Source organism: Solenopsis invicta, chromosome 8, assembly GCF_016802725.1.
Source record: "Solenopsis invicta isolate M01_SB chromosome 8, UNIL_Sinv_3.0, whole genome shotgun sequence".
NCBI lineage: Eukaryota > Metazoa > Arthropoda > Insecta > Hymenoptera > Formicidae > Solenopsis > Solenopsis invicta.
The window spans coordinates 22,094,265-22,110,761 of record NC_052671.1 but is presented as its reverse complement, the minus strand read 5'-3'; the positions used below and the strand labels follow the sequence as shown (position 1 = coordinate 22,110,761).

General features: G+C 32.8%; 1 protein-coding gene across 1 annotated transcript; it reads left to right on the top strand.

The window, feature by feature from the left end:
• The first annotated feature begins 13,126 nt into the window (after positions 1-13,126).
• LOC105202846 lies at positions 13,127-14,344 on the top strand. Its single transcript, XM_011171536.2, has one exon. The coding sequence runs from the start codon at positions 13,127-13,129 to the stop codon at positions 14,342-14,344; it is 1,218 nt and encodes a 405-aa protein (XP_011169838.2).
• Positions 14,345-16,497: the final 2,153 nt, after the last annotated feature.

Genomic DNA, 16,497 nt, shown 5'->3' with positions numbered 1-16,497 from the left:
ATACATCTATTATGGATTTAAGATGTAACATAGTTATACAGTCTGAAATGAAGAAATGGAGCTAGTTTTTCTAAAAAAGGAGTTCAAACAATTAAAGTTCTCAATAAAACTGGAAGAAAGTAGTTAATGAATAAACATTTGGCTTGAGAACTAAAACCAAAGTGTGCTAAAAATATAACGAAATCGACAAAAGTATGTAATTAACATTCTCATTCAACTTAATATAGCATCCATTTTCTATTAAACTGATATTCATTAAAATATTCATTAAAATATAATAATGTTGAAAGAATGATGTTTCTTGATTTTAGGGATCGATCTGTTTAGGAAAGATAAAAATCAAAACACAATTGACATCTTGTTGATATGACTAATTAGTTATGATAATAATCCGTAAATAACATTAGATTCCGAAAAAGTGGTGAATATCACTTCAACAAAGGCGATATTTTATTTGTTAATAAATCCCTATAATAATTATCTTTCACCCTATAATAGTTATCTTTTGCATGTTGACAAATTGATCACAGTCTGGGATACTTGATATTTTAAAAACTAATTACTATAGTATCGCAAAGGCAAATTAATTACACACACACGCACACACACACATACACATTAATAACATTTATTGTGCTTCAGGGACAAGTATGGAAAGTATAAAATTTATAATTAATAATTAATAAAATAATATAATAAAATTCAATAAAATAAAATAAATAACATTATTAATAAAAAATACATTTATAGCTTATGTTTATGTAATAATAAATATTATACTATAATATTATGATTAATATAATATAAATATTTTTTTGTAATTCTCGTGAATCTTAATATCTTATGTATAGAATTAAGTTAATTTTTATATCTGGACACTTTTTATTGAATTTTTTTACCTTGGATTGAAAAGTTCTTTTTTCCCACTCATTGTTTAGACGTCGAGTATAAGCAATATAATGTCCTATTCCATCAGTATCTAGTGGTGGTATAAATTCCATAGTTCCGCACAATAAAAAATTCATCTCTCTAATACACAGTTTGGTCGGTATGTCTCTTAAGTTAGTTTTAAAATTTTGAATATTATTCTCTTTAGCATAATTCAACTTTGCATATACATCATCTGTATCAATGCACAAGTACGGTCCTATTTTAAATTCCCTATTTGCTGTATTTTGATGGCATTTAGAACAATATACAACTTTACTTATGTATTTAATCATTATTTATGTATTTAATTATTTCATTTTCCAGGTTTTTATAACCATTTTCCCAAATGAAATTCAGTGATGGCACAGGTATTACTGGTTTTTTTATCACCTTAGTGTCTTCACATTGACTGCAAGTAATAACTTCAGATGGACTTGGATAAGTCATTGGATGTGTCATTAAAGTAAAAAATAATATATTTACATCTGAGTTACAGTCAATAGTTGGTTGCGTGTGATCAAAAAGTCTATGTAGGATATATGTACGTCGTTTATAGAATTTATCTTGCAATCCAGTATTAGCATAATCTACAACGGTTTTTGCATAATTAAAATCAGTTTTTTCAATCTTTTTAACAACTATTTAAAAAGTCTTTAAATTCTTGATTTATACCATAACCAGCTCTTAATAATTCTGTACAGCTATCAATTGCACAAGTATTAAGGAATTTAAATTTTCTTTTAAATACGATTCTTGACCTTAATTTGTTTCCATTTTGTATGACTGTTTTATATGCTTGACCTATTGGTTTTTGAAGCTGTAATTTAAATTCTGGATCTGCTGAGACAAATTTTCCTCGTTTATTTGTTTCTGCATTATCAACAATTTCTTGCACATCAATATTCCTTTCAAAATCATCAAAATTATCATTTTTGTTAGTTACTTTTATTGTTGAGTGTAATGGTATATTGTTAACAAAGGAAGAATAGTTCACTACATTACTTTCATTAATTTTTTTAAAGTTGCAGTTCTTGATAAGTGAATTACTAGCTTCGGCATGGTTAATGTTTTCGTCGGAAATTTTGTTGGTGTAGTTGTGATCATGATTAATAGAAACATTAATTAAAGAATCTCGTTTCAGAATCTCGTTTATTGAAAGGTGTATGTAGAATATTTTTCTGAAGCTCTTCTTTTTTTTAGTAGATTTTCATATCCTTTTTTCTTGCTTTCCAAGTTAGCTGTAAAAGTATCTGTTTTATCCCATTTGATATAAACGTCATTGATTTTTCTGACTTAAACAATTTTTTGTGTACCATCACATTCCAATTTAGTGTTATTATCTACATTATTATTGCCTGAAAAATCATGTAAATTAATAACTGAAGCCGAGTGTGTGAAATTTTGAGGTAAATGATCATTATTTTTGTTTATACTTATATCATTAGAGTTTTTTTTTTAGAGAAAAATGTACAGAAGTATCATTAAAATTTTCTGGAAAATTTATTTTAACGATGCTTTTCTTCTCCAGTTTTCTATTACCTCAATATATTCATTATTGTCTTTTTGTTTTGAGATTTTAGTTGAAGGAATTTTTCCAGAATCTTTTAATCGATTATAAGCTGCTATACCTAGTTTTATATCTGTGTCGATTTATCTACAATGTGTAATTAATATTTTATCAACTCTTCGACGTCTTCTTTCTTCTAACAATGAACCTTTGACATCGGAAAAGTAAGTTTCTGACCTAGCTGATGTAGCTACATCATGAGGACTTTTAAAATAATCCTGCATCACGTTTGTCTATGCCGGGAATTCCATGCAAAGCCTAGACAAAGAATCTATAAAAGCTGGCAAGTAATAATCATTATTCTTTAAATCAAAGTTAGAATTATTAAACTGAAAAAAATCTAGTAATGGTATACATTTGAAATTTTCAATATAACAAAAAATGAGTCTTTTTTTAGCGTCATTATTCATATCTTCATTATCTTGTAAGAAATCCTTGTTTGCTCTTTTTTTATTCAAATCCTTTTTCTTTTCTGTTTCCTCTTAACGACAATTATCTTCAAATTTATAATTTTTAATTTTTTGAATTCGATTCTTTTTCGCCTTTTGACACTCTTCAGTATCGATTTTATTACTGGCTACCATGAAAACTTCTTTTAATGTTATAGTGAATGCAATCATAGTTTTTACATTACTTAAAAGCCCTACACATCTTCTGAAAAATTCCTTTACTCGACAGTCACATCGATTAAGGCAATCCTATTTTCTAACTGCATTAGTTAAATGAGCTATGTCTTAACCAACATTTTAAGTTTCTTATTTCTTCAGTATCTTTTTGTAAAATCATAAAACAGTTGTCAATATAATCTTTAAATGTACTAATGTTAAATGCTAAACAAATTGTCAACTCGTATCTGTTATTACTTTTTTTGGTGTGAGAGCCCCAGATTTCTTCCAATCATTCAGCTACCATGTAAGAAAATTGCTATCATTTTTTTCAGTCATTGTTTGAGTCACTGGTATAATAAGATGGTCAATATGTGTTACAAGTTCATGAAGAAATATTTCACTGCTTTCTCCATTGAGACGACTAATTGATGTAACCATGCTACCAGTTGAATCAATAGAAACTGGTGTTCCAAGATATTTTTGGATGTCATTGTATAAATTAGTTTATTCTGGTGACCAGTACGTTATGTGAAACTTATCATACTGTTAGATTTAATATATTATGTATTTCTCATTTTCTTATTATATTCTTAATCCGCGCTCTGTATTATGCGACGTATCCTAATGCGTTTGTTTTCTTGTAACCTCTGCGACCGCGAACCAGCGCGAGGCGCTGTCGTCGGGCGACGTTTTTTTTTTGCCGGTTGAGAAACCATCAGTCCAGTCTGCCTGATTCCGGCACTGAGAAAACCACGTTTTTAATAAAGCTATACATATCACGAATATCTCCTATCTCTACTCGACTGGCTTCCCGTTCCTAACTGTAACACATACCCTATGTCTTTTATAAATTTATTAAACTCAACATTTTTTTTTATTAGCGACAAAGAATCCCATACTGAAATACCAGTTACGATTCTTAATTTTTTATCTTTGACTTTTTGCCGAGCCTTAGACAGAGCAGATAATGTGTATACATGTGCAAGTTATGGACAACAATAAACCATTTTTTTGGCTGCTATGTCACGTCTCAATTCCTTTGGTTTTTTTGTTTCCAAATTCTTCATAAATTTTTCCAATTCAATGCCAGCTAATCTTTTTTTTTTCGTGTATGCGATTTCGTGAGAGTTTTTTGTTTTAACTTCAAAACGCACTTTTGTGTCACTAGGATTATTTTCAGATACAGCTATTAATACAGCGTCGCACTCATTGCAGTATCCATTTATTGTTATCAATGGAAGACTATATTTTCTAACCACCGCATGCTTGAAATTAAAACAACAAGGCAACTTCTGGTACTTCCAAATAATTTTGCTTATAATGTACACAAGCGGTCATTAATGCCTTCCCCAAGGAGGTTAGGCGCGTATTAGGCGCGTTCCAGACATACGCGTCGCATCTAGGTTTTTATCACGCATGATTGTCAAATCTGACAACGTTGTTGCTTCCTAACGTATCGTAACGCGCTAAATTCAAATTATGACAGATAATGTATGACATTATCTGTCATTTATTTTATTCTTAATTAAATTAATTTTCAATAATTTATTGAATATTAAAAACACATAAAAATCGAATATTGAAAATCTCAGTCAGAAAAGACAATTACGCCAGAAATAAATTAAATAAATAATCTAAACATTTTTATTAATAATTCCTTTTAGTTCAGTAAGATAAATATTTTTAAAAAATTATATTACTGAACTAAAAGAAATTATTAATGGAAACGTTTATATTTATTTTTGGCGTAAAATAAATAATTAAAAAAATTGATCTAATTGAACTAAAGAAAGTATTAATATAACTGAATACATTTATTTCCAAAATGTTGTAGATAATATTTATCCATTTGTAGCAATTAATAGAGTAAATGTTAAACAATATGTTCTTTGGTTATCATGTAAAACGTGCTACATTTTTACAGAAAATTAGTTTACTGCTTTACGGAGGGAGGTAATTAAGCTCGACATTTCAAAAGAAAGGTATTGTCGCGTAAAATCATTCAAAACACCTAGGTTATAAATGCATTTTGTCTCCCTTAATGCTAATAATTAAAAAATATAAAGTAAAATAAATAAATATGTGTGTGTGCGTGCGTGCGTGCGTGCGTGCGTGCGTGCGTGCGTGCGTGCGTGCGTGCGTGCGTGCGTGCGTGCGTGGTGCGTGCGTGCGTGCGTGCGTGCGTGCGTGCGTGCGTGCGTGCGTGTGTGCGTGCGTGCGTGCGTGCGTGCGTGCGTGCGTGCGTGCGTGCGTGCGTGCGTGCGTGCGTGCGTGCGTGCGTGCGTGCGTGCGTGCGTGCGTGCGTGCGTGCGTGCGTGCGTGCGTGCGTGCGTGCGTGCGTGGTGCGTGCGTGTGCATTTTATATATATCTATATTTATATCTATACATCTATATATATATATATATATATATATATATATATATACAGTGTGTTCAAAAGTATCGCGAATTTGTGTTTTTTCAAAAATTATTTATTTATTCATGAATATCTATTTTGTCCCCTTCAAAGTAATCCCCATGAGATATTATACACTTGTGCCAACGGTTTTTCCAATCTTCGAAGCACTTCAAAAAATCATTTTTTTTTATCTTGTTCAGCTCCTCCTTCGATGCCGTCTTTATCTCGTCAAGCGTAGCGTAACGTCGTCCTTTCATGGGCCTCTTCAGTTTAGGGAACAAGAAAAAGTCACAGGGGGCCAGATCTGGGGAATACGGTGGCTGCGGCATCATTAGTGTGTTGTTTTTGGCCAAAAAGTCGCAATTGAGCAATTGAGCAATTGAGCAATTTTGGTACGAATTTCGCGGCGACCCGTCTCATGCCCAAATCATTGATAAAAATCGAATGGCACGAGCCAATCGATATATATATATATATATATTTCTATTATTAATTTAAAAAATGTTTCTAAAAGTTACAATATATATAAAATATTATTTCAGACACTCGATGACAACGGAAAGATTGTTAGATTCAAAGAATCCATCAAATATTGTGATTGAAACTTGAAATTATGCAATGAAGAACAATTCAAATGATTGGCTTTATTCAACAATCTATATATAAAAACGACGGGACAACGCTGCTTTCGAATAAGGTTCGCAATCCGAATATATAATATTCTTGGTTATACACTAAAAGTAATATGTACATATACATATACATATATGTAAATATGTATAATTAAACATGTCTTAAGAGGATGCTATAGTGACCGAAGAACTTCCTCGACGTCGGCATTGCAGATTATTTTTCGAGGGAGACCAGGCTATCGCTCTTTGTCCAACGCATAGATCTGTCTTTGTTTTTCGATTATTTCGCCATCTGCGAAAAGACCTATCAACTACAGCCACTGCTCTTCTTGCCATCGTTTACGTGCGTTAAGCGAAATTTGGACACGTACAGCTGTTCACCTATTAAACTTTTTTGTTAGGTTGTCGACTGAAACGATACACAGTCAGTGTTGTTTGTTAGAGTTTTCTGAAGTCCGCCCTGGTTTCATTTTATACATACGAGCTACAGAACGTCAGTAAATAACAAAAATTAACCTTGGTTGACAGATCCACGAGTCGAAAATAAATGAATTTTTAACTTTTTGATCGATTTTCTCATAAAATTTACCAGAGCAGACTTTGTTTTGGTGCGTACTTTTATTTTGCAAAAGGATTTTGTGATCTGTAAAGCCAATTCAAAAATTAATGAACACTGTAATGGTCGGTAATTTCCGTGAGTATAGCATCCTCTTAAGTAAGTACAATATAATGCAAATACATTGAATTTGTTTATATCAAGCAGAAGTAGGAAAGCAATTAATTTATTATTAAAGCGTAATTATGCATGAAGAAGGCGGTTACAAATTGTTAAAACATCATTAAGAAATATATAACACAAAACTAAATAAGTGATTCGTGATAATGAAAAAATTATTCAATCGTTGGACGCAAATTCTTAATTTTGTTAGTGCTGCAACAATTCTCTAATAATAATATTTCAATTTCTGAAAGGACTGTGACACTTTGATTGAATGCTGCTAATAAATTTGTATACGGATGCCTCTTGTTCCTCTCCATTATTATTTAATAATTTCTAAGTTCCATATATTACTTCATTTTGCATTTGTTTATAATTATCGAGGCAGAGTATAGTGACCAGGCGAAAAGCGGGAAGAAATCATGTATTTCGGATTTAAACACTGCCACAAAAATCATAAACAAATGCGAAGCGAAGCATCATATGGAACTTAGAAATTGTTAAATAATAATGGAGAGGAACGAGAGGCATCCGTATGCAAATTTATCGGAAAGCCAGAGAGGCCAGATAATTGGTTTATATCAAGCAGGAGAAGAAAGACAGAGTATTGCTGATATAGTAGGCTGCAGCAAGAAAACGGTTTCTCTATGGGTTCGCAAATATGAAGAAGGAGGGTACGAAAATTTAAAAGATCATAAAAAGTTTAACGCAAAACCGAAGAAAACTCTGCCACAGCAGGATGAAGAAATTATTCAATTCATAGACGAAAATCCTTTTGTTAGTGCCGCAACAGTTTTACAAAATAATGACATTCCAATTTCTGAAAGAACGGTGAGACGTCGATTAAATGAAGCTAAAATTTATTCACATATTCCAGCAAAAAAAGTTGCACTCACAGAAGCTCATCGAAATCAAAGAGTTGAATATGCTCGCCAGCATTTAAATACTCCCCAAGAAGAGTGGAACCAGATAATATGGCTAGATGAGAAAGTGTTTTCTTCGTCAGAAGATGGTCGTCGTAGAGTATGGAGACCAGACGCAGAGCGTTTAAATCCGAAATACGTGATTCCCTCAAAACACAGTGGAAGAATTACTTTAGGATTTTGGGGGAGTATGACATATATGGGATTAATGGATATCATAGAAATAACACCGCATATGGATGCTGAAGAATATATGGAGATTTTGGGAGAAGTATTAAAACCAAGTGCAAGACGTATATTTCCCGAAGAACAATATCCGACTCTCAAGATTGTACAGGACAACAGTTCGGTGCATTCCTCAAGAATGGTCCAGGAATGGTTTTATAACAATCCAGATTTTCAATTAATACCTTGGCCACCAAAATCTCCTGATTTAAATGCGATAGAAAATGTTTGGTCTATGATGCAAAAATCATGGAAATCTGGTGAATTACGAACCAAAGAAGCACTTAGAGATCATGTACATCAAGTGTGGAATACCTTATCATTGAGACCAGATTATACACAACATTTGGTTAATTCAATGCCAAGACGGATGCAACTAGTGATACAAAATCATGGTTACTGGATTCCATATTAGTGAGTAACAAAAATCAAAAGAAAAAAAAATTAAAAAGAGAAAAAAATTATATATGAAATTTATGTTTCAGAAATGTAAAATGTTTTTAAGAAATTGGCGCGACAGCTCAAGCAGATAGGGAAGTCTTCATCTACAAGCCCAAAAATACAAAATTCAAGCCGAAGATACATATATTTAATTTTGTTACTTTTTTGTACTTGCATCCGCCTTAAATTAATCCAATGTTGTGTATAATCCGGTATCTAGTTTATTCTATTTCTGATGAACATGATTTCTCGGTGGTTTTTTGATTCATAGTTTATCAGTTATCCGCAATATTTTTATCATAGTCCAAACATCAGTTATATTAAAATCTTTCTGGTCAAGGTACTAATTGAAAATCTAGATTGGTATGAAACCATTTCAGAATTATTCTTGAGGATGTACCGAACTTTTACAATCTTGAAAGTCAAATATTACTCTCCGAGATATTACGTCTTGCATTAGGTTTTAATTCATCTTCTAAAATCTCCATATATTTCTCAGTATTCATGTGAAATGACACCATATGATATTCATTGATCCAATAGAGATATCACATTCTCTCAAAATCCTAACACAATTGTTCCACTGTGTTTTGTGTACAATGTATTTTGGATTTAAATGTTCTACATTTAGTCTTCATACCTTAGATCATCTGTCTTTTGACGAAGAAAACATTTGTTTATCCATAACTACATTTATTTTGTTTTATTCTTCTTGTACAATTTAAATGCTACTGTGCAAATTCGATTATTTTATTTCGATGAACTAGGAGTATGTGAATGAATTTATCGGTAGCATTCAATCAAGGTGTCACAGTCCTTTCAAAAATTGAAATATTATTATTAGAGAATTGTTGCAGCACTAACAAAATTAAGAATTTGCGTCCAATGATTGAATAATTTTTTCATTATTACGAATCATTTATTTAGTTTTGCGTTATATATTTTTTAATGATCTTTTAACAATTCGTAGCCGCCTTCTTCATGCATAATTACGCTTTAATAATAAATTTATTGCTTTCTTACTTCTGCTTGATATAAACAAATTCAATGTACTTGCATTATATTGTACTTACTTAAGACATGTTTAATTATACATATTTACATGTATATATATGTATATGTACATATTACTTTTAGTGTATAACCAAGAATATTATATATTTGGATTGCAAACTTTATTCGAAAGCAGCGTTGTCCCATCGTTTTTATATATAGACTGTTGAATAAAGCCAATCATCTGAATTGTTCTTCATTGCATAATTTCAAGTTTCAATCATAATATTTGCTGGATTCTTTGAATCTAACAATCTTTCCGTTATCATCGAGTGTCTGAAATAATATTTTATATATATTGTAACTTTTAGAAACATTTTTTAAATTAATAATAGAAATATATGTATAGATATATAGATATATATATATATATATATATATATATATATATATATATATATATATATATATATATATATATATATATACATATATAGATATACAGGGTGCGAGAAAAGTTCCGGGACGGCGAAATATCTCGAAAACTAAGCATTTTAGGAAAAAGTGTTTCAGACAAAAGTTGTAGGGTTTAAAAAGATCTATTTACTGATCTTATCAGTTTGACCTTGGATGGCGTCGCCAAGGTCAAATCGAAATTACATTAACTTTTTTAAATGGAACACCTAACTTTTATTGCATATTCTTGTAGCTTATCTCGAGACCTTTCCAAAACATTACAAGAAAGTTTATTTTCGTTGAGTACTTTCCGAGTTGTGAGGCTTGAAAGCTACAGTGTACTGTAGTGTGGGTCCAGCCAGTTAAGGCAAGAGTGGCGTGTGGGTCCGGCCAGTTAAGGCAAGTGTGGCGTGTGTCCGGCCAGTTAAGGCAAGTGTGGCGTGTGTCCGGCCAGTTAAGGCAAGTGTGGCGTGTGTCCGGCCAGTTAAGGCAAGAGTGGCTGGACCCACACTACAGTACACTGTAGCTTTCAAGCCTCACAACTCGGAAAGTACTCAACGAAAATAAACTTTCTTGTAATGTTTTGGAAAGGTCTCGAGATAAGCTACAAGAATATGCAATAAAAAGTTAGGTGTTCCATTTAAAAAAGTTAATGTAATTTCGATCTGACCTTGGCGACGCCATCCAAGGTCAAACTGATAAGATCAGTAAATAGATCTTTTAAACCCTACAACTTTTGTCTGAAACACTTTTTCCTAAAATGCGTAGTTTTCGAGATATTTCGCCGTCCCGGAACTTTTCTGCACCCTGTATATATATATATATATATATATATATATATATATATATATATATATATATAGATATATATATATATATATATAGATATATATAGATATATATAAAATGTACACACACGCACACACACACACACACACACACACATACACACACACATATATATATTTATTTATTTATTTTACTTTATATTTTTTAATTATTAGCATTAAGGGAGACGAAATGCATTTATAACTTAGGTGTTTTGAATGATTTCACGTGACAATACCTTTCTTTCGAAATGTCGAGCTTAATTACCTCCCTCCGTAAAGCAGTAAACTAATTTTCTGTAAAAATGTAGCACGTTTTATATGATAACCAAAGAACATGTTGTTTAACATTTACTCTATTAATTGCTACAAATGGATAAATATTATCTACAACATTTTGGAAATAAATGTATTCATTTATATTAATACTTTCTTTAGTTCAATTAGATCAATTTTTTTAATTATTTATTTTACGCCAAAAATAAATATAAACGTTTCCATTAATAATTCCTTTTAGTTCAGTAAGATAATTTTTTAAAAATATTTATCTTATTGAACTAAAAGGAATTATTAATAAAAATGTTTAGATTATTTATTTAATTTATTTCTGGCGTAATTTTCTTTTCTGACTGAGATTTTCAATATTCGTTTTTTTGTGCTTTCAATGTTCAATAAATTATTGAAAATTAATTTAATCTGTCATACATTATCTGTCATAATTTGAATTTAGCGCGTTACGATACGTTAGGAAGCAACAACGTTGTCAGATTTGACAATCATGCGTGATGAAAACCTAGATGCGACGCGTATGTCTGGAACGCGCCTAATGCGCGCCTAACCTCCTTGGGGAAGGCATTAATGACCGCTTGTGTATGTCCATGCAGGTTGAAGAACATTATCTTTTTTATGTTTAATGGGTTTAATGGAATCCCACTCCTCACCTTCTATCTCTATATCAAAAATTAATTGCTTTGATTTTTTGATATTTTTCTTTTCTGGAGATTTATCTATGCTTTCATCATTTTCAAAAGTATTTGAGTGCACTATCTGTATTTTTTGGATGTTATCTACCGCTAAACCTATTGTTTTTCTGTACTTTAAATAAACATCATGCCGATTTTGAAAAATATAAAAATATAAAGTCACTGGTTTTATGCGATTATCTAGGGCTTCAGATATTTGTTCCCAAACTTTGTCCTTCTTCCTTTTAATTTTGTCATTATTATCTAAAATATTAAAATCATTTCAAGCAAACTTATTAAAATGTCCTCTGGCGACACTGCATATTTTCTGCCTCGTTTTGCCATAATCAAAACAATTTTTTTTATTGTCTTCTTATACAAATATACTTCAACGTTCTATTTTTATCTTCTCTATTGTATTTTCTCTCTTCGCTCTTCTACCTTCTATATTCCATCTATTATCTTCTATCTTCTATATATCTTCTATCTTCTATCATTGTTTCTGATCTTAATTTGTGTTCTATTATTTGTATTTCGCGCGTTGTGATTGAAAGAGATTGTTACTAGACTAGGGCACTACGTATGCCCTACTTTACGAAACCCTGTGGCGTCGCTTGAATGCTTTCTCTTGTACCAAATACTCACTAAAGTTGGAAGGAGACGGTCGCAATAAAGTACACATATTTCGACCACGAAAATAGCGTCGTTCCTTCATCCAATCAACCGAAACAAAGACAAAATTAATTATGGTCCTTCGAGCCGGATCCAGGTAATTTGAAACTGGAAGGTGAAGAAAATTCAGCAAGTTCGTCTAGACGGTCGTCCAAACTGTGCAGCAAAAACGTACACAAAGCAAGCCAAAGTTAAAGACGACGAGACAGATTCGAATCGACGAGAAAAGTAAGTGGGAAGAAGCTACAAGACAGCAATCACAAGGCGTGCTTCCTACAATCGAACAACATCGATACAATAGCACGATAGTGCTAAAAGGATCCAAAAATCGACCAGTCAACGGGACGAGTCCATTCCAGTCAAAAGGACGAGTCCATTCCAGTCAAAAGGACGAGTCCATTCCAGCGAGAGGGACGAGTCTATTCTAACGAGACAGGCAAGTGCAAGTTTGTTCTAATGAAGTGGGCCTGCACGAGTTTGTTATTACGAGACGGGCCAGTCCAAGGTATTCCGACGAGGCAGGCTAGTCCAAGTCTGTTTCAACGAAGCCAGCGAGTGCAGAGAGAGCAGACAAGTGCAGACAGAGTAGATGAGCACAGACAGAGCAGACGAGTGCAGGTCCCAAGCCAAAGGAAGAAAGTAACAAATAGAACATTAAAGAAAGCTAAGCGAATCAATGTACCGACAAGCGTAAGTCATAAACAAAAATTTTGTGTCCAGAATTTTATAGGAGTTAATTAAGACAAAAAAAATAATAATTACAACGTGACAAAATGGCGGAAAACTCGGAGTTAGCAAAACTTAAGCTAAGGAGAAGACTAACTAAAGCTAGTATTACGCGAATAGAAACTTTTTTAAAGACAATGAATAGAAATACAGTTGATATTGATGAATTGAGACTCAAATTAGCTAAATTAGAAGAACTTTGGCAAACATTACTAGACGTTCAAATAGAAATAACTGTTTGTGACAATGAGGTTACAGAAGAACAAACTAATGCCGAGATCGTTAGAAACGAAGAAAAATATATGAATTTAAAATTACTCGGTGAGCGAGTAATTAAAGAGCGAGTAATGCCAGCTGTAGTTATTTATAATCCTGACCAGGCAGTTGTGGCTACAAATAATTCACAAAGAGTAGATAATAATTCAATCAGATTACCAAAAATTGACTTACCTACATTTTCAGGGGCGTACGAGGAGTGGCACCCGTTTTTTGATGTTTTCAACTCGCTTATACATTCCAATAATTCTTTGAAAGATATTCAGAAATTTCATTACCTCAAATCGTCGTTAAAGAGTGACGCTGCAGAAACTATAGCCTCATTAGAAATTTCGGATATTAACTATGCCGATGCCTGGTCAAGATTAAGAGAACGATATGAGAATGAACGCTTAGCAGTTCAGAATCACATAAAGGCGATATTTGATTTACCAACGTTAAGAAGAGAAAACGCCGCCATCTTAAGAAATATATTAGATTCTACATTAAAACACACAAGAGCATTACAAGCTTTAAAACAGCCTATTGCCCAGTGGGATGACTTACTGATCCACATAATAAGTAGTAAACTCGATTTTTTAACTATTAAAGAATGGGAAAACAGTCTGGAATCCAAAGGAATACCTAAATTTACAGAATTCGTCGAGTTTTTGACAAAAAGGTGTCAAACTCTAAAAGCAGTAGCTAGAAGAACTCAATTTAATTCAAATTTAAATTTACGTCAAAATTTCAATACTAAAGTAACAACATCCCACGCGGCGGTAGTCAACATCAAATGTATACACTGTAAAGGTGATCATTTAATTTATCAATGTCCATCCTTCAAAGAACTTTCAGTAGCAAATCGCCTAAGCAAAATAAAATCCATGAATCTGTGTTTGAATTGTTTTAAGGGTAGACACTTAGCTAAAGACTGTACGTCCGGTCGTTGTAAAAGGTGTTCGAAAAACCATAGCATGTTGTTGTCACACTCCTTCGAAGGGCATTAAAGAAGAAACCAAAAATCAAAATACAGCACAGGAATCAAATTCTAGTAAGGCGAATAACACTATATGTACACCCAAGGACTTTGATTCTGTCCATGGGAAAATTTTCCAAACTAAGAAGTTACCACTTTCTACATACTCGCAGTTCATGATTAATGAAACGACTAGAGCTTATTGGTCGTTACGTTAATCATGAACTGTAAGTATGTAGAAAAATAGCGACTTCTCAGTTTGGAAAATTTCCCCATGGATAGAATCAAAGTCCCTGGGTGTACTTATTCTCAGTCAATAAAAAAGTCAAAGGCAGATCAAATAGTGTTGCCTACAGCTACCATAAGAGTAAAAGATCAACAAGTTCAATTCATAAAGGCACGAGCCTTATTAGATAGTGGTTCCCAATCAAACTTTGTTACCGAAGATTTTTTCAAGAAACTAAAATTACAAGCCATAAACGATTTTGTACGAATTAAATGCGTCAACCAAGTTGTGTCAAAGGCCATGAAGTCCGTAAATTTAAAGATAGCCTCGCGTTTCGGTACATTCGAGACAGAATTAGAATGTATAATACTACCAAAATTTGCTCAAAAATTACCAACGATAAAATTTGAAGTAGACAAGTTAGATATACCAAAAAATATCAAGTTAGCAGATGTTTAATTCAATGTTCCTGATAAAATAGATATAATTATCGGGACGGAAATTTTTTGGGATTTGTTGTGTATCGGACGAATAAAATTAGGAAGGAATTTACCAGCATTACACAAAACTAGGTTGGATAGTCTCGGGACCTATCGGTACAATGGGTACAAAAAAAATGACACAAACAAGTTGCAATGTAAGCGTGATAGAGCAATTAAATGAAAGCATGCATAAATTTTGGGAGATAGAAAGTTACAATCAAGCAAGGGCAGTAAACATAGATCCTGAGGAGGAATATTGCGAACGTTATTTTAAAAACACTTATAGTCAGCAGCCAGGAGGTAGATTTATTGTTAGATTACCAGTCAAAAAGGAAACATTACCGTTATTAGACAATACTCGAGAAATAGCAATGAAAAGATTTATATCCCTAAAAAGAAAAAAAATCCATTATCAAAAATATTGATAAAATAATGGAAATCGTTAACTCTGACCGTCATTTAAGCACTGTTTTGATTGCCCAGGTGCTAAATATTGCACAAAAAACCGTTTGGAACCACTTAAATAAAGCTACAAAAAGAAGCTCGATATATGGGTGTCACACGAGTTAACGCAAAAGAACCTCATGGACCGAATTTCCATCTGCGAATCGCTCCTAAATCATAACAAAATCGACCCATTTCTGAAGCGGATGGTTACTGTTGATGAAAAGTGAGTCACTTACAACAACGTCAAGCGAAAACGGTTGTGATCGAATTGTAGTGAGCCGGCGCAAACGGTAACCAAGCCAGGATTAACGGTCAGGAAGGTTTTGCTGTGTATTTGTTGGGATTGACAAGGAATCATCTACTATGAGCTGTTCTCCTACGGCCACACTCTTAATTTGGACCTGTACTGTCACCAATTGGACCGTCTGAAGAAAGTAATCGCCCAGAAGCGGTCAGCTTTGGCCAATAGGAGAAGAATTGTGTTTCATCAGGACAACGCCAGGCCATACACGTTGATAGTGACTTGCTAGAAGCTTCGAGAGTTCGGTTGGGAGGTTCTTATGCATCCGCCTTATAGTTTGGACCTGGCATCAAGTAATTACCATCTGTTCCTGTCTATAGCAAATAATTTTGCTGATGAAAAATTCGTCTCAAGAGAAGCTTGTGAAAATCGACTGTTCCAGTTTTTTACCAATAACCTAACCAATAAAGACGAGGGTTTCAATGAGAGAAGCATAATAAAATTACCTTCAAAATGACAACAAGTTATCGAACAAAATGGTGCATATTTGACCTAAATCGGATTATTTTAACTATGCTAAATAAAGCCTTCAATTTGTAATGTTACGACTTTTCTCGCGATCGCGGATTAGCTCGCCGGTGCTAAGGTCGAGAAAAGAAGGAACTCCGATTTGTATAGAAAATAAAGAAAATTTATTTTAGTAGAGTCTCTCTACATCCTGTGTCACATATAAAAAAAATAAAAATTTATTATAAAAAGAGGAAGGCGATACCTTCGGAATTCGTGTT